The sequence below is a fragment of the Spinacia oleracea genome, chromosome 3, assembly GCF_020520425.1.
Source record: "Spinacia oleracea cultivar Varoflay chromosome 3, BTI_SOV_V1, whole genome shotgun sequence".
NCBI classification, from domain to species: Eukaryota; Viridiplantae; Streptophyta; class Magnoliopsida; order Caryophyllales; family Amaranthaceae; genus Spinacia; species Spinacia oleracea.
The window spans coordinates 51,133,271-51,153,309 of record NC_079489.1 but is presented as its reverse complement, the minus strand read 5'-3'; the positions used below and the strand labels follow the sequence as shown (position 1 = coordinate 51,153,309).

At 35.5% G+C, this 20,039-nt stretch overlaps 2 protein-coding genes across 6 annotated transcripts; both read left to right on the top strand.

Annotated features, from left to right (window-relative positions):
- Nucleotides 1–1,677: 1,677 nt before the first annotated feature.
- LOC130470328 (uncharacterized) lies at nucleotides 1,678–5,662 on the top strand. Of its 3 annotated transcripts, none has more exons than XM_056840291.1 (5): nucleotides 1,678–1,838; nucleotides 2,534–2,920; nucleotides 4,034–4,567; nucleotides 4,642–4,749; nucleotides 5,030–5,662. In XM_056840291.1, exons 2-5 carry the CDS (start codon nucleotides 2,804–2,806, stop codon nucleotides 5,078–5,080), a joined length of 810 nt encoding a protein of 269 aa, XP_056696269.1. In that variant the 5' UTR covers nucleotides 1,678–1,838; nucleotides 2,534–2,803; the 3' UTR covers nucleotides 5,081–5,662. The 3 variants fall into 3 exon arrangements, with proteins under 3 accessions (XP_056696269.1, XP_056696267.1, XP_056696268.1); XM_056840289.1 differs by having other exon boundaries at nucleotides 4,642–4,873; XM_056840290.1 differs by lacking the exon at nucleotides 2,534–2,920 and having other exon boundaries at nucleotides 1,682–1,838; nucleotides 4,642–4,873.
- Nucleotides 5,663–6,626: 964 nt separating this feature from the next.
- Nucleotides 6,627–16,205, top strand: LOC110797507 (pre-mRNA splicing factor SR-like 1). Of its 3 annotated transcripts, none has more exons than XR_008930498.1 (5): nucleotides 6,627–6,853; nucleotides 7,189–7,706; nucleotides 8,284–8,364; nucleotides 13,511–13,577; nucleotides 13,793–13,850. XR_008930498.1 is itself a non-coding variant. In XM_022002620.2 (5 exons), the coding sequence occupies exons 2-5, from the start codon at nucleotides 7,416–7,418 to the stop codon at nucleotides 15,988–15,990; spliced, it is 1,239 nt and encodes a 412-aa protein (XP_021858312.1). In that variant the 5' UTR covers nucleotides 6,628–6,853; nucleotides 7,189–7,415; the 3' UTR covers nucleotides 15,991–16,205. The 3 variants fall into 3 exon arrangements, 2 of the variants coding, with proteins under 2 accessions (XP_021858312.1, XP_021858313.1); XM_022002620.2 differs by lacking the exon at nucleotides 13,511–13,577 and adding an exon at nucleotides 15,196–16,205 and having other exon boundaries at nucleotides 6,628–6,853; nucleotides 13,793–13,864; XM_022002621.2 differs by lacking the exons at nucleotides 6,627–6,853; nucleotides 7,189–7,706 and adding an exon at nucleotides 15,196–16,205 and having other exon boundaries at nucleotides 8,294–8,364; nucleotides 13,520–13,577; nucleotides 13,793–13,864.
- The last annotated feature ends 3,834 nt before the right edge of the window (nucleotides 16,206–20,039 follow it).

The following is a 20,039-nucleotide window of genomic DNA, read 5'->3' as shown; positions in this document are numbered from 1 at the left end:
TAAAGTTAAGTTATTAATAGAAAAAGTTAGGTCTTAGATGACCGAAAACTGTCTTAACTTTTAGGGCAATTTCCATAACTTTATTACAGAACTACAACTTTGACACAGAAAAATACAACGGTCAAATAAAACAGACTGAAGGACTCAAATTAGCTGAAGAAAGGTAAAAATGTAAAAGTTAGACTTCTAACAATTAAAGTTCAGTTATTAATAGTTAAGTTAAAATTAAATTAAGTTAAGTTAGTCTCTCTAACTCAGTCTTAATTGGCTTCTACTAAACCAACATCAAGTATTTCTCAAGTGGATTTACATTGAACGTAATGAAATCAAGTCCGGCCAGTTGGTAATCTTTTCACACATTAACCAAGAAAAAAACATACAAAGAATTAAATAGCATTTCAAGTCATCACTAGCAGGAAGTTGAGGTTTCAGTTCAACAATATAGGTACTTTTGTAGGTGTGTCTAAGTTCAACAATCACAGAAGCAAACCTCTAAAAAACCTAAACGATACACATTCAAGTATTCAACAATTGCTTGTAGATTGGTACATGTATATTGTGTTAATTTTGAATACAATGTTCTTCACTTTTAGGTGAATAACCTTAACTTTATTAACAGATTTATAAACTTTAACAACAATTAATAAAACCTAGCAGAAAACCTAAATTCAAGCATAAAATAGAAAAATTATGCTAAGAAGCTAGCATATCTGTGCAAAGGAACAAAATCGCAGCAAAAACAAATGATTGATAAAACCTAAAAACTGCAATAATCGATAAAAACCTAAATCAAAACACACAAAAACAAAATCGAAATAACACAAACACAAAAAAAAATTCTCAACATAATTCGCAGATTAATCTAGTAGAAAACCTAAATATCAAAAAAAAAAAAAAAAAGAACAAAGAGAATATAAAGAAAACTAACATTGATGAACATATCGCGAAGAAATCGCAAAAAACGCAGCCAAGTCGTAGCCAAAACGCAGCTAAATCGCAGCCAAAACGCAACAAAATCGCAGCAAAAAACGCAACAAAATCGCAGCAAAAAACGCAACAAAATCGCAGTCAAAACGCAAAGATATAAAAAAACGCATCCAAATCGCAAAGAATCCGCGAAGAAGTTGTAGAAAAACTCACGAAAAAACTATCGCAACTGAGAGAGAGAGGAGAGAGAAAGGAGGGAAAACGGTCGAAGAGAGAGAAAGAACAAGTGAGAGAGAAGCCTAAATCCCCTTTCGAAAATAAAAATAAAAATAATTAGATTCACACGTGTGAGTTGATAGACTTGCCTAAAATGGACTTTGTGTACAGTAATTTACTATAATCCATTCCTCCTTCTATATTTATTTAAGGGATACACTTGCCTTTTCTGGCCGTATTTATTTAAGAGATACACTTACCATTTTTAGTAACTTATCAACCCCACCATCTAATTAAATAGGCCTTGTTTGGTTAATGGCTTTTGGGTGGCTTTTTGGGTGCCTTTTTGATGTTGGCTTTTTTAGTGGTCAAACAGCCAATAAAACTTGTTTGGTAAATGGCTTTTTTCTTGGCTAAAAAGCCAGCTTTTCCGCCAATTCTCAAAAGCCAATAGAAGTAGCTTTTCTTGACTGGCTGTTGGCTTTTTATTTGACAATTACATTTTTATCCCTATTTACTACCCTCTTATCTTTCCACTTTTTAATTTATCTTGCTCCACTTCAATTTATCATTCTCTCTCCTAAAACAAAACCCCATCTACTACTGATAAACAAATAAGGGAAGGGGAAAAGGGTCAAATTGAAGGGTTCCTGTTACCAAAATCACTGGTGAAATTCTCGACGGCATTGTTATCGGTAAGTTTGTAATTTTTGTTTTCGGTATTCTGGCCTTGTGATACTTTCCTTTGCAAATTTTGCTATGGCATGGGTTGGTAAATAATTTAATGGGGTTCTTTCCCCTGTATCTTCAATTCTTCACAATATTTGGAATTTGTTTTCGGTATTTAGATCTTATGCATGATTTTGAGATCTTATGCATGATTTGATTTTTTGAATTAATTAGGTTGTAGTTATGTTTTCTTGTTGTTAGATTTACGAAGTGTATTTTATTTTGTGGTAGATTTGGATTTTTTTTGGATTTTTTGGAATTTTTAATGGTGATTACTTGTTAATTGTTAATGATGATTACTTGTTAATTTTGTTTAGTTTGACTTCAAGCTAAATCTAACGGTTTACTTTGATAACCTTTTAATTGGTTAGGCCTTGGATTTTAAATATGTTTATCTCATGACAAATAAAACAAGGTCTTATTATTGATTTTAGATCTTTCTTTATTTGAGCTCACTTAATTAATATATTATTGTATCTTTCCGATCATAAAATTCTAGAGGTCTGGACATGATGCAAAGTTCATGTTCATGACTTATATAGTTCTCATGTACTACATAATACTTTTTAACTTTCACATTACGATTTCATCATCTTAAGTAAGTGTTTTGTTATTTGTGTCATATGTATACTCATGATATGTATACTTGACTTATGTTTAGATGGCCCCGAAAAAGAACAAAAACAATCAAATAGGAGATAGGATAAATGATGGTGAAATCCAAGAATTGGTCAATGTAAGCCGGATTACTTGGTCCAATGAATTAATCCATACCCTTTACGATCTTTGTATAAAACACACAATGTGGAGTAGAGGGAAATCTGGTGCCAAAACTTCACACCAATTACTATGAAAGAAAGTAGTGGAAGATTGGGAAATAATCACAAATTTAGTCTGGGATAAAGGTCGACTTAAAAATAAATTGGATGGGATGAGGCCTAAATGGATACTTTGGAAACAATTGAAGTCCAAAGAGACCGGATTAGGATGGGACAATGAGAAAAGAACTGTTGCAGCTAGCGATGAGTGGCGGGCCTTAAAAATACAGGTTAGTTTTTTTTTTTTTTTTTTTTTTTTGTGATATGATATTAATACATTCTATATGATTAACAAACTGGGGGAGGTAAGTACGTAATACATTTACTCATTTTTTTGGATAGGAAAATGCAAAATTTGAAATATTTCGGGACGAAGGGATTGAGCCTGAGCTCGAATACAAAATGGATCAGGTTTTTGGAGGTTGTGCCCAAGGAGCTGAGAAGTTTACTCCAGTGGCCGATCCTCTAACACTAGAAGATGAAGTATATGTTCCTTCTCCTCCCATTGGCCTGTCTTCACATCTTAATGATTTTGATGAAGTGGGTTCTAATGTGGGAAATGAATGGGATGGGATGTGGAAAGAACATAGACCTTCATCTCCCACTCATCTATCTACCCAAAATGAAAATACTGATAAAGGTAAAGGGAAAAGGGTAATGGAGAGTGGCTCATCCCAAAGCAACAAGAGTGCTAGGACTGAAAGTACTAGAAAATCTAGAGGGAGTGCTGCACTTTCAGATAAGATTGATGGCATGGTACAAATGATTGCCGAGAGGAATAATTCAACAAAAGAGTTTCAAGTTGCGATGGTGAATATGATGAATTCTATGAATATTGCAACACCAAAATATAGTGTGACCGAGGCTATGATCAAGTTGTGTGCCATGACCGATTTGGATTCCACCTCTCCTGAATTTTACTATGCTTGCACACTAATTGAAGATTCACAAAGAAGAACTATACTTTTAGAATTCCCGGATGACAAGAAGAGAGTTGAATACATCCGGTTTATGTATGCACAAAATATGGGACGCAACTAATATGTGTTGACCTTACCAACTATGTAGGATTAGATGTGCAATTTAGGATTGTGTTCTTTCCCCACCCCCTGTAATTTTTTGGATATGCAACAAGTATGAAGTGGGGTTACTTTTGCTTTTCCCTATCCCCTGCAAATATTTTGATCAAGAGAATTGTATTGATATAAACAGGGTAACTTTTCCGAATGATATAATTCATCCATATTTTGTAACATCTAAATATTATGTAATACTATTAATTATATTGTATAATCTTTTGGAATGATTGATATTGACTTAGAAATTAACTTATTTCTTTGTAGGTATACATGGATTATAATATGCAAATTCGAATGCTCCTCTTATGTAAGGAATACATGGATGAAGAGGATACATTTTGGGATTTGATGGCTTGCATAATAGGTTGTATTAGCAAGTATTACTTAAATCATATTTATAAGGTACCATGCATGACCTCATATTTTACTGGACAAAGGTGGATGATTGAATTATTAAATGGTCATGAAACACGATGTTTTAATGATCTTAGAATGTATCCTCCTTTGTTTATGCAATTATGCACAGATTTGGAAACTAGGTATGGTTTGAGGCCATCATATCGTATGTCGATTATAGAAAAAGTAGGCATATTTATTTATGTCCTTGCTCATGGTGCCCCAAACAAAATAACTCGGGAACGTTTCCAGCACTCTGGAGAAACTGTGAGTAGAGTATTCAAAGAAGTATTATATGTTATGGATGGAATGTCTAGGGATATACTTGTACCTAGAGATCGAGATTTCAAGGAGGTGCCGCAAAAGCTAGCTAACGATGCTAGATACATGCCGTACTTCAAGGTAATTGAATTTTCATTTTCATTAATCATTTAAAAGCTCTCTTAAATTAATATGATCGATCCCAATTTTTTTAGGATTGTATTGGAGGTATAGATGGAACACATATATCAATAATTGTTCCCGAAGAGGATCAAATACGTTATAGAGGAAGGAAAGGGATACCAACTACAAATGTTTTAGCGGTATGTGACTTTGATTTGTTGTTTACATATGTCTTAACTGGATGGGAAGGTTCAGCACACGATTCTCGTATATTTCTTGATACAATCGGTGATCCAAGACTCAAGTTTCCAAAACCACCAGAAGGTTATATATATATATATATATATATATATATATATATATATATATATATATATATATATATATATATATATATATATATTTACTTTCATTTCTTATGGCTTACTTTTTTTATAAAGGTTTCTTGTACTCAATTTTTTAAACGCAAATTAATTATAGGTAAATACTATGTTGTGGACAAAGGCTATCCAGAAAGAAAGGGATATTTGACACCTTATCCTAAGACGAGGTACCATCTATCGGAGTATCGTGGTGCAAATCCGAGAGGTATCAAAGAAGTTTTTAATCGTGCTCATTCATCCTTGAGAAGTTGCATTGAAAGGTCATTTGGTGTTCTTAAAGCTCGATGGAAGATTCTAGATAAGGTTCCTATGTACTCATTCAAAGATCAAAATAGAATAATATGTTCTTGCTTTGCATTACACAACTATATTAGACGAAGTAGTATTGGCGATCCGGCTTTTAGACTCGTGGATAGAGATCCTAACTTCATACCCCCCGAGGGAATTGAGGATGTTGAAACTAGTGTCCCTCCATGTGTTCAAGAGTCGTCAACTAGGGAAATGACAACAGTTCGCGATAACATTGCTGCTTGTTTACTAGAAGCTAGACGACTAAGGAGACTTAGACGAGTACATTAGATAATTTAGATTCTTATGGGTTTTTATTCACAAGTTACATAACTTAGATACTTCATGCTTTGTTCACTTTAGATTGTATTAGATTGTATTACGACAATCTATTTATTGATTATTTGTACTTCTAATAAAAACACTATTTCTCTTTTTCTAATTCACTATATATATTATTATCACTTACTTTGCTAAACAAAAATAATAATTATATTATGGTATAATATTTTAATGAAATAAGTAATAAATAGTAATAGTATTTATTGTTGTTAATATTTATTATTTTATCGTTATGGTTAATAATTTTATATTAACATTATGAAATAAATATATAATACTAATAGTAATAATAGTTACAAAAAGTAAAATGGCTTATGAAAAGAAAAATATGTTACAAAAATACATAAAATAAACAAATGTCCTTAAAGGTCATTTTACATGAAACAGCTAATAGCCAACATTCAACTTTACCAAACACATTTTCAGAAAATCTACAGTCAAACAGCCAACATAAAAAGCCAACACAAACAGCCAGTCAAACAAGCCAAGTGAAACAACCAACAACCAACCGCCAACAGCCAATTGCCAAACAGGGCCATAATCTATTTACACCCATTCCCTAAAATGACATGGTCCCTACTTATTTTACTTATTAAAATATCTACCTAACCCCACTTATTTTATTACTTTATTTCATTCAATTCTTTTTTTAATACCTGTGTCCGAACAAGTGTATCTTTTAAATAAATATATACGGAGGGAGTATAAACAAGATTTTGATTTACATTTGAAGTCGTGCAAAAGGTCTTGCGCGCACAAGGTGTACAATAAATTTATTGTACACCAAGATAACTTTTACCCATTTTTTGTAACTTTAACCTAGTTTTGATTAACTTTTATAAACGTTGATAGATAAACATTTTAAAGGGTAATATGATTAATTTTATACCTTATTAGTGATTTTGAAGAAATACGTTTTATTAAAATGAAAAAATTTATCACTAAAAAATAGATAACTTTTACATATATAAGTTTAACTTTTAAGCATTTTTAGTTAACTTTTACTCCGGTGTACAATATTTATTGTATAACCCTTATAAATAAGAATTTGTGGAAGTCGTGACTTGAACACCTTGTACAGTCAAATGGGAATTTTAGCGTAGTGAGAGAGTATTAAACTACGGGAAACTAGTTTTCTCTTGAAACTCCAAATCGCATTGTCGCAGTGAGCTACATCTCCTTCCTCATCTTAAAACCCTCCAACAAAAGCAGCATCTTGAAGTTTTAGCTGTATCTCTAGTCGGCGGCGCCTCAGCCAACCACCTCTCCTTCCCTGCTCCTCCTATTCTTGGTAATTATCTACAAGTATTTTGTATCGATTTTTCTGTTGATTATTTTTGTATTTTTATTGATTAAAAAATGTAATTTCTAAATTGTTACATATATTCTGTTAGGATTTTTGTTAACTTTTATGTTGGTGTTGTGAAATTCGTATTATCCTGTTTGATATGATTTGATTTTTCTGCTATGATAGGTTTCAAATTGTTAAATATATTCTGTAGGGTTAGTTTTGGTGTTGTTTTATGTCTAATTAGTCTATACCCACTTCATAATTCTACTTGAAATTCGTATAATCGTTTTTGATATGATTCGATTTTCTGACAAACACCGTACATCTTTCCCCAGGGCGGGCGCCCCTCCTGTCCTGGCTCAGGGACGGGCCTGTTGGCAGCATAAGTTTACCTGGAAAAAAAGGGGATTGATTTGTTTGATAAATACTCAGTTCACCTGGCAAAAGGGGATTGATTTGTTTGATAATTACTCAGTTCACCTGGCAAAAGGGGATTGATTTGTTTGATAATTACTCAGTTCACGGGGATTTTTTTTTTTTTGATAATTACTCGACCGTCTCCATGGGGGATATACAATTATCAGGAAAGCCAATTGAATCTCTCTTTGAGAAGGTCCTGTGTATGAACATTCTTTCTTCGGATTATTTCCGAGATCTTTATCGTTTGAAGACTTACCATGAGGTGATCGATGAGATATACAATCAAGTTGATCACGTTGAGCCATGGATGACCGGAAACTGCCGGGGACCTTCTACGGCCTTTTGCCTGTTGTACAAGTTTTTCACCATGAAGCTAACTGTCAAGCAAATGCATGGGCTACTGAAGCATCCTGATTCTCCTTACATACGAGCTGTGAGTATTCTGCTTGTTTTCACTCTCTTCAGACTCTATGCTTGTTTTATTAGCAAACTTCTGCAGCGTTGTTTTTTCAGAATTTCAACATCAAAATTTATATTTGGACTGAGCAGAAGGAAACTTAGATTTCACGATTCGCAAGAATAATTTTTCATGTTAAGTTTCTGCTCGAAGGTACTAGCATGACAAAGCAGACTCAATTACTATTATCTACTATCTAAATGTGTTTTGCTTCATGTAGTTTAATGAAGGGATGAGATTATTTTGAGTTGAAGTATTTGCAAGACTTATATCCATTATCTTTTTCAAAACTCCTGGTTAGTAGAACTGTAGGAAGCGTAGTTATTGACTTATTGAAACTTGGAAAATCATGATTTAGGTAGTCTTAGTAGAAACTCAAGAAATGTTGTGACTTGTGAAGATGATAGTTTCGCTTCTATGCTTTAGCAATTTTGTACTTGGTATTAATTTGGGGATTTCCATTTAATGGTTATTTCTGTTCATCGTGTGTTGCATCTTCCTCAAGATGCTGTTATCTGGTATACTGTGATGAATGATTAAGTTTGTCTTGCAGGTTGGTTTCCTATACCTTAGGTATGCTGCAGATCCAAAAACATTGTGGAGTTGGTTTGAACCATATATTCAAGATGATGAGGTACTGCATCTGTCATCTTCTAGCTGTTTCAATTCCCCTTTCCCCACATCTCGTTTCCATCTGCTCTATATACTGTGGACAACTCTTCTTTTGAGGCACTTTTGACTTCATGCACAAGTCTGTAGCAGCTGAGGCAAATATATTTTGCTTCTCTATTACTACTTTTATGTTTATTCCTTTATAGAACACATTTTCTTGATCTCTTTATGTGCTGAAAGCCTGAAATGATTCCTTTCTAAAATACTTAAAGTTGCTTTGACATTCATTGCTGACTTCCTGATTGTTTCTAGGTCATTTACTACTCAAATCTGATTGGACCTGATCATTAGCACTTAAGTTTCAGAGATGTGGAGTAATTTAATTGGTTTTTGATGCTATATTTGATAATAATTTTTCAACAGAGTATTTGTACCATGGGTAGGAGGGGACCAGCCGACCAGGGGTCTTATTTCCACCCATCATCACTTCTTATATTTTCAATTTTGATTTTGTTCTCATATTTTGAGATAACTTAGTTTGGGGGAGGTCCACCTTTTCCTCTTTGGGGAAGAGGAAGGGTTGTGACTTGTGACCTGTGAGAATGCTTTGGCAATTATGAGCCAGGCCAAAATTTGATGCCTAAATCTTTGATTCAGACGAGCAGCCCTGCTCAAACTGGAGTTATGGAATGCAGTGTCCAAGCTTCCTAAGTGCAGCCATGACTCAAATTCGGGTTTGAGAAAATTTTACAATAATGATTGGAGGATATCCTATTATTCTTTTAGGTGGAAAAGACACCTGTCTTTCATTGTTCTGAGGAAGTCAGAAGGAAACTCTCTCAAGAACTCTATGCTTCGAGTACCCCCCCCCCCCCCCCCAAGCTTCTGATCACTATTCATTTCCCATTTTACCACTTAAATTCAGGATCTGTTTTATGGGCTGTTACAAATTTATGGGATTTGTTTTCAATTTCAAGTGGTATTTAGTGTTTGGTGGATTATGTTTTCTCCCTGGTTTATTTTTTTTGGGGCTTCTTATCAGATTTATGTGTGGTTATGGTTGTTTTTGACATGAGATATTGATCTCCTTCTTCGGGCTGTGGAGGATACTTTTGTTGTTAGGCGAGATCACAAGGTATTGGATATTTTGTTCTTGTTTTGATGTTTTTGGCCGTGTTCTCTCTCCCTAGGAATGCCATTGGCAACTTATTTTTAAAAAAGTGTGTTGTGGCACCGGGAGGCTTTTTTTTTTGTCTAGGCGAAGTGGTGTTGATGAAGCACACCTAGGTGCACAACTTATTATTCACAAACTTTTTTACTATTTATAAGTGTGCCTAATTAGTGAGGCTCATCGAGGCGCGCCAAAGGCGAAGAGAAACCCCAATCACCTTGGTGTTCATTGAGCCTTGTTACACATTTCCACTCTGTTACCCGGACTGGAAAAAAGTGCCCACATACACGTGTCGACACGACACTGACACGGGTTTTTTCACTCAGACATGGCTGGTTGAGGAAGACATAAATAAAGACACAGGTAGAGGGGAAGGGAAGGGAAGGGAAGGGAAGAGAGAGAGAGATCGCATCGAGAAGTTATCAATTTCATAGCACCTTTTTTTCTCTCCTCTTTCTTTCACGTGGCTGGCGGCTGACTGTAAGTTTGTCACTGTGCTTTAGGGTTAGATTATCTCATCAGGGTGGTTTAAAACAATATTTGGGCTTTGTATTTCTTATTAATTATTGGGCTTTTGTCTACTCCTTTTCTTATAAGATTTCCTTTCTATGTACTGTAGCGCCTAACAAAAAGAACAAGTAACTTGCAGCGAAGTCCAAATTATTAATTTCATGCCTTTTGCGTTAATTAAATTAAAATGATGATTTAAATAAAAAATAAATATTTTAATAACCAATAATTGTCGTGTCCCTGTACCCGTATCCGAATCTCTGACAGAGTACACTGATCCGTACCCATGTTCGACACTCCTAGACGAGTCAAGGTAACATAGCAGTTCCATTGATGTGCTACTATCCTATGTTACTCGGAATCGTGTACTCTTGTTCTACACTGGTATATGTGAACACAACTATTTTGGAAGTTTTCATGATTTTTGCCCAAAATGAAGTGTCCACTTCTCCTAACCATGTCGGAGTGTGGAGGATCCGACATTGGTACTCGAGGTGAAAAAAAGAGTCATGAGTAAGATAGCTAGTGGATAAAGAACCATCATACAATTCACTTTGCTGTAAACTTGTAATAAAATAGGAAATAAAAAAAAATAAAGATAATGAGATGAAGAAGAAAATTATTGAAGAACGATGTCCGATTACATTTGATGTGATTAACTCACCGGATAGAGCATACAATCCCAACGAACAATCCCATTTTAAGTGGCTTGACACTTTCACTAAGAAAAAGCTAAACTCTCATCAATATTCATCATGCCTTCTCTTTCCCTAAACTCCTGTACTTATAGACTAACTAACTACCCTCTTCTTGTTGCTCAAGCTACACACATCTGACTTATTATGACACTTTCTAATGTGCCTTTCCTATATGGGCTATATCTGATGCATCCGTCTGTTGCTGGAGGTTTTCCTTTGAGATCATATTTTCAGACTAAGTATTGACTGTGAGGTTTGGTGCTCTATGTCAAAGGGTTTTATGTGACCGTACAAGGGTGTGGTGTTTCTGTGTTTGGGGTGGAATAAAAATAAATTGGTTGTCTGAACTTTGTATGCACTGGTATATATTATTGGCTATTGCAATAGACATATTAAGTTTTGACTTTTGGATATCTTTGAGCTTCAGCTCCATGATTTGATGACGCTTGAAGTTCACATTTTGCTTATGAACCTCTATTTTATGTGTGGAATGTGCGCTTTCTTTTAGTAGTATTGCATAATTTTAATGTCGTGGCCTGACATTTACATTATTATTGAAAGGAAGATCCTAACAAGAGATAGGTGACCATAAGGAATCCAGTGACTGGAGATGTAATAAAAGGTTTTGGTGGCTATCAGTCATAATACCGGCCTCGTCCTACACTTCATCTCTCCTATTCCATTCCATCTACACCTTCACCTTGTTGCTCTTAACTTTGTTAAAACACACATTTTCTCATGTAGTTTATCTAAAATATTGTTTCTAGAACTGGTGTTGGATATGTGAAAAAAGAGGAAAGCCATTTAAGATTTTGAGGAAAATTGAATCTCAAACCCCCCTCATATGTCACAAGATAGAAAGGATTCATGTTCCATCACAAGATTTAGCCAAAATCAGGCGTATTTCTAGGGCAAAACAGTGTCAGTCCTAGGTTCCCATTTGTGGGTGTTGGGCAAAACAGAGAGTTACTGTCTCAAAAGAGTGAAATGGGCAATCTAATTTCATGTATTTTGCAAACCCTTTTGGTATATTTCTGCGTTTTAAAACCAGCCCATCTGTTATTATGCAATCACAGTAGAAGCCATAGCAAAAGCATCCTAACTTTTGACCTCTGGGGGGCTCTGAGGTGATGAAATTGATGAACTGGTAGAAGACATCATCAGACTGGAGGCATTTTGGGGTATTTAATTATTTTGCATCTCTGGTTACTGGAAATTTTATTTAACCAACTTTATTGGTGGACCTACAGCCTATACGCCACCTCTTTATAACTATGTAAACATAGGGCCACCACACTGTAATTATATACCTCAAGGCTCATAGCCATCAGTGTGGTGGACTGAATTTTCCCATAAATGTAGAAGTTTTGTCTCCAGTATGTGTTTGTGAGTTTGGTTATCTTAGATTTGGCTCATTGGTTTTCTGAGCATCAGTGGTGTGTTTGGAGCATATGTTCCTATATTCTTCAATAAATAAAAAGTTTTGACTCCTTTTTTCTTCAGTTTTTGGAATCTGCTCAATCCACCACCACCCAATGGTCTTGCTGTTTCTAGATTACCTCTTGATGTGGCTCTAGGATTACAGGTGTTTTTATGAATTTGCAATTGGGTAGTGGTGGTTTAGTGTTTGAACTTGTGGGGTATTTGGTATTCGGGGATGGGAGTGTGGGATTTTGACTTTTAAGGGTGGGATAGGATAAGAAATTGGTGATTGAGAATTCATGAAAATATTGCAAATCCCTTGGTTGGAAGGAATGGCGAATAGATTGGGTATAAACAAAGTAATTACCCTAACATCCTTAGTAGTATCCTTCTCTTTTCACTTCATTAATGGCATTTTACCCATTTTAGCTCTCTCAATACCCTTTTTCTACTACCTATTATTTGGAAGGTTGGAATTCAAGCCTCTAACTCCTATTCCCCTGCCCACATTCAACTCCCGTTCCCCTAAAAAACAAGGCATTTTGCAAAAAGAGAACTGAACTCCCAATTTCTCTTCCAATTCCACAAAACCAACGCCCTGATGAAGTGAAGATTGTCATACCTTTCACTTTCACTATTCCACATAACATCTTAAATAATAATGTTAAAACATTTTGTATCTACTGTCTCTTTTGAACAGTCAGCACTATGCTTAAGATGTTTATATCTCTCCCCTTGACTGTCAGAACTATATTCACGGGTTGCCGTAGTCACTCATAACCCCAGGGAATGCGATAATTTTAATTCTTTAGGTGTCTCTGTAAGGCGCAGTCTCTTGCTCAACATTCAGCATGCACAAGATCTCTCATCTTCATGAGATCTCTCGGATTATGCAATAGCATTTAGTCCCTGGAGTTCATATTGCTGTATTCTCTATTAAGTTTGGCTCACATCCACACCATAGAGTAATACTGTAATAGTAACAATAGGAGCGACAGTCAATGTTGTAATTTGGTGTTTGATATGATGATGTTTGTTTCATGAGCTTTTTTTTTGGTATCTACATCGTGAAACAAGAAGCTAAAAACCTTACATAGTGGCCATCACATATTCACATCAAGTAGCAGCTGCCATTTGGTGTAGTTGTTAGGGCTTTCATTGTTGGTTGGTCCATTATTATGTGTTTGACCATGAGGTTTTCATAAAATTGGCCATGATACATTCGATGCTGTCCATGTGTTATGAATGACATACAGGCAGAAAAAGGGTTTGCATTACAATTTTAGTCTAAATGCTTCTATCAACTTCACAGCCTTTTTCTTGAAGGCAAATAGCAACCTGTTCTTTGTTACTGATTTTGTTTAAAGATTTGACAGTTGCAGTTTCATCAACAATGAGGTGGTTGGGTGCATTATTCATCCCAAGAATGATAAGGTTTTGCCATGTGCTCAAATATAAACACCCCCATCTTTCGCGCTAAGTGATTATTTTTTATATTGTGTCTTCTTCTTGGTTACTTAAAAGAAGAGGAGCGGAGATTACAGAGATCTTGTTATTCTTTGTTATCTTTTATTGATGCTTTTGTCACCCCCTGCTCCCTAGTTCTTTCGTGTTAATCAGGCTTTGAATTAAGTTTGGTTCTATTGCAGGAATTTTCTCCAGGATCTAGTGGTAGGATGACCACAATGGGTGTGTATGTGCGGGACTTACTTCTTGGACAGGTAAATAAACTTGATTATCATTTGTATGTAACCACCATTGTCTAGTAACAAAATGGGTGTTTCCTTTGTGCTATGCCTTGAGAGACCACATCCTTCACTTGGATATATGCTTAGATAACACCTCGTTAATTCTAGTCAATGTTTCTGTTAGGAATGCATTGTTTGGAGGAATTCATCAGAGCCCATGCTATCTAGCTAATCTACATGCTGGGGTGGTATATCCAACTGGCCAGTACCTCTGGGCTCTGGATGTATCCTACTTCTACTGTCACTTTGAAAAAATGTATAAAAACCTACTTCCCCGGTTTTTTTTTGTAACTGTACCTTCTGGTATCGGCACACGATTTAAGGAAGGTAGTAAAAGGTGGGAGATACCAAAAATGCCCAAGTGATTACAAACAAAAGAGAGAGTTGGGTTAAAATGGTAAATATAAAATGTGTACAACGGTAGAATTGATATTTGGTTTGTGAACACAATTAAAAAGTATGTGAAAGCGTACATAAATTGAAATGGTTGCAACTTCCAAATAAGGCAAATGGTGCAATTATATACGAAGTATATATGTATATATAAGAAAAAGCAGAGGAGTATGTTATATGTTGACATGCGTAGGTGTCACTTTGAGTAGATTTGGGTTATTTCTCCAGTGCCATCTGCTTATTACGTCTTTGTGAAGCATCAGTCAGAAACAATGCTCTCAGTGTCTCCCTCTGGGCATCATTTCTTTTAATGTGAAAATTTGTGAAAATGATTGTCCACTTCTCTTAAGTACGTTCATTTTACTCTTAAGCTGAACCATTATTAGTGAATGTAATGATTAGTTTTTCTTTTGTTCCACAAAAGGTAATTATTATAAATTTTGTCCCTTCAATTGTTTTACTCTTTACTCTAAAGTGAAATAAATTTTTTGTAAACTAATTTGAGGTAAACTAATTTGACTGTGTGGGGGGTAATTCTCTAAAGTGAAATAAATGAATTCACAACAATTTGTAACAATGATGACGATTAATAGGCAAATATTGATTTGTCATTTGTATGATCAACGTGCATATGCTTCTCTCTAAAACTATAGGGGGGAAATAATTTATAGAGAGTATATTATTAATTATTCTTATGGCCTTGGGCACGTGATTCATGTGAACTTAAAGCAGAAGGAATCCCACTGCCAAAGAAGGGACAGAAAACCAGTTTCTTATAAAATTATGTCTACATGCTATAGCTTAGTGGAATTTTCAAAGAATTAAAAGTGCTTGGTTTCTGTTGTTGTCCTTTTGTTTTTAAGGTATACTCTGACAATGGAATTCAGCTCACTTTCTACTTGTTAATGCAGTATTACTTTGACACCCTTTTCCCCCGTGTACCTGTACCTGTAGTGCGGCAGATTGTTTCCAACCTTGAAAAGATGAATCTCCCATCGAAGTCATCAGGGTCAATAGGAGAGAACAGTCGACTTGGATCAGAAGATACTGCACGTCGCCCTCCTTCTGTTAAGGCTGCTCTTTCTGTTTCTTTTGGACAACGTGCTCCGCATCGGGCATCAACTAGAGACTCCTCTCCTGTTCGTCGTGCTGTACCTACACCTCCTCATGACCGAGGTGGTAGAGATGATTCTCGGAGGTCTCCGAGCAGGCATCGTAGTCAGAGCCGTGACAGAGATTATTCTGACAGGGATGTTGGTAAAGGGAGGAACCATGATCAGGATCGAGATCGCTACCGGGACAGGGACAGAGAAAGAAGTCGTGATTATGAAAGAGACAGAGACCGCAGGCGTGATTATGATGGAAGCAGATATTGTGAAAGGGAGGGAATCAGAAGGGGAAATAGAGACAATTATAATGATGACCGCTCTCGTAGGAGCAGGAGCAGGAGCAGGAGCAGGAGCAGGAGCAGAAGTCGAAGGTCTCCATCTCCTGGTCGTAGTGAACGCTTAGATCATTATTCAAGCACTCACAATGATAAAAGCAAAGAAAAAGAGAGAGCTACAGCATCAACCAATCTGGCTAAGCTTAAGGATCTATATGGTGACTTAGGTAACCAGAAAGGTGATGCAAGCATGGAAAGAGCCTACACCAAGGATAGCGGTGCTGAAGAAGTTATTAGATTAGGGGGTGCTAGATGGAAGTGATGTGCAATTTACTATGCCAATTCAGTTGACAAACACTCTCTCTCTTTGCTAATTCAGTTGTCTAGGACCAGATAAACATCCAGATTTTTCTCTCTTCTAACAATTGTGATGCCATTCTCTGTTGTATATTAGATGTTAGTTCTAGATTTTTCCATTAATTCACGCTTCACTGTTTTATTCCATTTATAAGTTAAGTCTTCTTATTATTTAGCACCGCTGATACTCGGACATTAATTTTCCTTATACTTGTATTAGTGATAGCACATTATGCATTCTATAAACACAGTAAAACAGTAGCCTTGTGGTCATCATGAGAGTCAGTAGGGATTTGTTGAGACGTATATAGCCAATGCTTTCTAGATTTTAATTGTATATCACAATGATAAATACTGGGGAGAACATTTATTTGGTACGGAGTAGATAATTTGATATACCTGCAGAAATTCAAATTATAAAAATATTTCATCTACTATCAAATTACTTCTCCTACCTCATGGTCATGTTGCATGTTGAGTTCTATCGAGATGATTGTTTCTTTAGAATTGTTGATGTTCATTGATAATTAATTATAGGAAATCTTTTAAGATTGTGTAATTATAGTTAGTATACATTAGTTTTATTTAGTCAAATAAATCCCTTAATTATAGCCTACAATTAGATTGTAAATTAGGTATATTAAGGTAATCAAGGAATGAGATACGGAAAATATTCTCATACTCTCACATTTTATTTATTAGGGGTGGGTTGTATAATTCTATATTAATGTTTTACAATCGAAAGATAAAACTCAAAAAGATTTCAACTATTAGTAGAAATTCTTCAATATACGCAAATAATCCATATACCCGCAAATAGAAGTTGATCTCATTTAAACATCATAGAATATTGAAAATAGAACTTGTATATTGAACATAGAAATTTGGATGTTCATAGGTTCTAGTTTGGAATAGGGTTTTCACTTTTCCAAACATCCTTGAACTTGCATAAAGTTAAAGCTTTTTGAAGATTTGAATGATGATTGTTGTAAGGAACACTTTCAAGAATGAAAGCCTCAACTTACTAAACATGTTTTTTGAAAACAAAGCATAAAGATTGAAACTTGAAATTTGTAAATGGAGTTTGGAAGATCATTTGAGGGGGGGTTTCCAGTATGAAAATCCCCTCAAATATTACTTCTTTAGAGGCATTTCCTAGTTCAAGTGATTATGAACATCACAAGAACATCATAGGATTAGTAACTTGAAACAAGAAAGGTAGAAAGTTGGATTAAATCATAGTAATTTGTATTAGGGATTCGGTTTTACCTTGTTAGGGTTAGGTTAGATTTCTGATTTGTGGTCCCAATGGCTTTGATGTTTTGAAGAATTGTAGGAAAATTGAAGATTTTTGAAGATTGAATTTGTATTTGATGTTGAGAGGGAAAATGCGTATTACGACGTTGTATTTAATTTTCCTCCTCCAAATCCGATGGAAATGAAGGGTTTAAATAGGGGATTAGTCGGCTAAAAAACAAACCAAGCCAACGTCGGGCACGGCTGCTGCGTCAGGCGCTACTGACGTGTCCCAGGTGCCACCAAAAAAAGGACGATGACGTCGTCCTTCTTGTACCGGGGAGGGGGGGTTTGTACCTTTGTACGATTTTGGAGCGTAGTGTTTTTCTTGGGGATTAAGGCGTGTATTTGCAACTAAAAATCCACCTTTTGAGTTCGGGATTCGTATTTGGACTCGATTTTACAGGATGGGGCCCGACATGCACGGTTTTATGGGTCGACGCCCGATTTTGGATTGTTTAATGGCATTTTGATTGGAAATGGCGTTGTAAAACTAATAGAGAGGTCAATTGGGTGAGATTGTATTTGGATTTTGAACTTGAATTTTGTACTGAGTTCCGAAATGGGAACAGGTGTAATCCCCCGTAAATTTATAGATTTTATTAATATATTTTATCGTATAGTTATTTATATTTAATAGAATTTACGAATTTTAATAATAAATATATAATTAACGTATATTTATTTTAGTTAATTACATTTTACAATTTTTTTACGATTTATGAAATCAAAATAATTTTAGAACTTTACATTGAAAAGAATACGTCTTACGAAACACGTTCGATTGAATTTAGAAAACAATCCTAACCGTTTTGGATTCAAACAAACTCAATTCTATTCCTAGCCCAAGTTGACAAAGCCCAAAACAAGTAAGCCCAAAATTTCTCCTCCCTTCCCTTCCAACTTCACGTGAAACTCAAAACCAAATACACAAAACCCTTCTTCTTGCCATTCACGTAAACCAGCCAAAACCCTCAAAAACTTTGCTCATATCTTTGCAGGCGTCGCCGGCAACCACTGCCGAACCGTCGTCCCTGCGCCACCGCTGCCCAACCGCCGGTAACTCCCTCTCCTTCCTCCTCTTCTCTTTCGTTTTTCCTTTCTCTCTCTTGTTGTTCTTTGTCTTCCCCCTCACTTGTGCTCTGTTTTGCGCACGCAACCACCGCCACCAATTAATCAATGTTGTTGCGCCGCCCCTTGCCGCGCCGCCAGCCCGTTGGTCGTCGTTGCAGCCCTACCGGTCATCGTTCTTCCCCGTCGTTTCTTGTTTCTTCATTCTCACAACAGCCACCAAGCACGACCGAAACCACCGCAATCACCACCTCCAGTTGCGTCTCTGTTCCCCGCGACCACTGCCTCGTGCCGCGCCGCCTGTGCTCCGCCGGCCAGCCACTCTCTTCTTCTTTTTGGTTAATTCTCAAACCCTTGCTAATTATGTTTTATTAAATATGTTTCATTTATGTTTTATTAATTTAATTCATATTTCTTGAATTTAATTATGGTTTTATTATTAAGTTATGAATTTCAGATTATATACTTTGCATCATTAATAATTTAATTTTCAGATTTATATAATTGAATTAGAATAAGGGTTTTAAGTATTAAAACATGAATTTTTAAGGTTTTAATAGTTCTAAAATCATGGTAGGATGATTATAAATTATTAAAGTTATTGTTTTTATGATTTAAAACATGTTATTTATGTTTTGGAATAGTTTGAAATGAGTTTATATTGCTGAAAATTAAAGTATGATGATTGCGAAGAGTTGTCAACGAATTTCAAACATCGAATTCAATAATTATTATGCTAGGAAATCGAATACTCAAGTTTTGATTTTGGGAAGATTCTAAGTATGTTTAGGATGTATTTAGAATGCTTTTTTTTTATGGTTGCGAATGATTAGAAATTGATTGGGAATATTTGTTGGTTGTTTTAGGCGGAGAATTCTTTTTAGGCGACTTTTGAAAGTGTTAAAGTAGCCTATTAGTTTGTTTACACAAGGTACGTACATACCTGTGTGCTTGGTGATGTGTGTTATTATTGAAACCATGTTGAATTTGTCGATGGACTTGGTTATTTTGGAATTTACATGTTTAATGTTGTTGGATGAACATGTTGAACAAATATTTCGTTATGAGAATTATAACATGTTAGTATGGATGATTGATGCAAGCATGTTGGTTGGGAACACTAGAATTATTTATATATATATTGGTTTAGATCGATTGATCGGTGTTCCCTTTTAGCTTTTCACTACTTTATGAGGGCCTAGGACCTTGTTTAGTAAGTTGAAACCTTATACCCATATACAAGGGTTGTTCAGTATTAAAGGAAAGGGTGAATTTAATTGGAATGAGTCTTGATTGATACCTTTGTGATCACTTACTTAATTCCAAGATAAAAGTAGTTGTGAATAATTGTTGATTGTATGCGTTATGGGATTGTTGAGTCACAACAGAGTTTAATCTGTAAATCATGTAAAGTGAAACTGAATAGCAATAGCTTTAGACTGTGCACGTCTGAAGTGACGGACAAACAGGAGTTGAGGTTCATGGTGGTAGCCCATGGCCTTTTCTGGGACCGGATTGATCACCGTGTTCTATTTTTTTTATTCAAACGTTCCTCGATATCGCAGGTCACTGAGGTTACGGAGTCGCGCCCGTACCTCGTCTTCCTTAGTGAAGACTTCTGGTTGGACAACTCGGTCCATTGACTAT

Excerpts from the sequence above, each read along its gene's own strand:
- LOC130470328 (XM_056840289.1), top strand. The coding sequence starts at position 2,804 with ATGAGGCCTAAATGGATACTTTGGAAACAATTGAAGTCCAAAGAGACC. Across the intron at positions 4,568-4,641 it reads GATACATGCCGTACTTCAAG|GATTGTATTGGAGGTATAGA; the intron begins GTAATTGAATTT and ends CAATTTTTTTAG. Across the intron at positions 4,874-5,029 it reads GTTTCCAAAACCACCAGAAG|GTAAATACTATGTTGTGGAC; the intron begins GTTATATATATA and ends AATTAATTATAG.
- LOC110797507 (XM_022002620.2), top strand. The coding sequence starts at position 7,416 with ATGGGGGATATACAATTATCAGGAAAGCCAATTGAATCTCTCTTTGAG. Across the intron at positions 8,365-13,792 it reads CATATATTCAAGATGATGAG|GAATTTTCTCCAGGATCTAG; the intron begins GTACTGCATCTG and ends GTTCTATTGCAG. Across the intron at positions 13,865-15,195 it reads GGGACTTACTTCTTGGACAG|TATTACTTTGACACCCTTTT; the intron begins GTAAATAAACTT and ends TTGTTAATGCAG.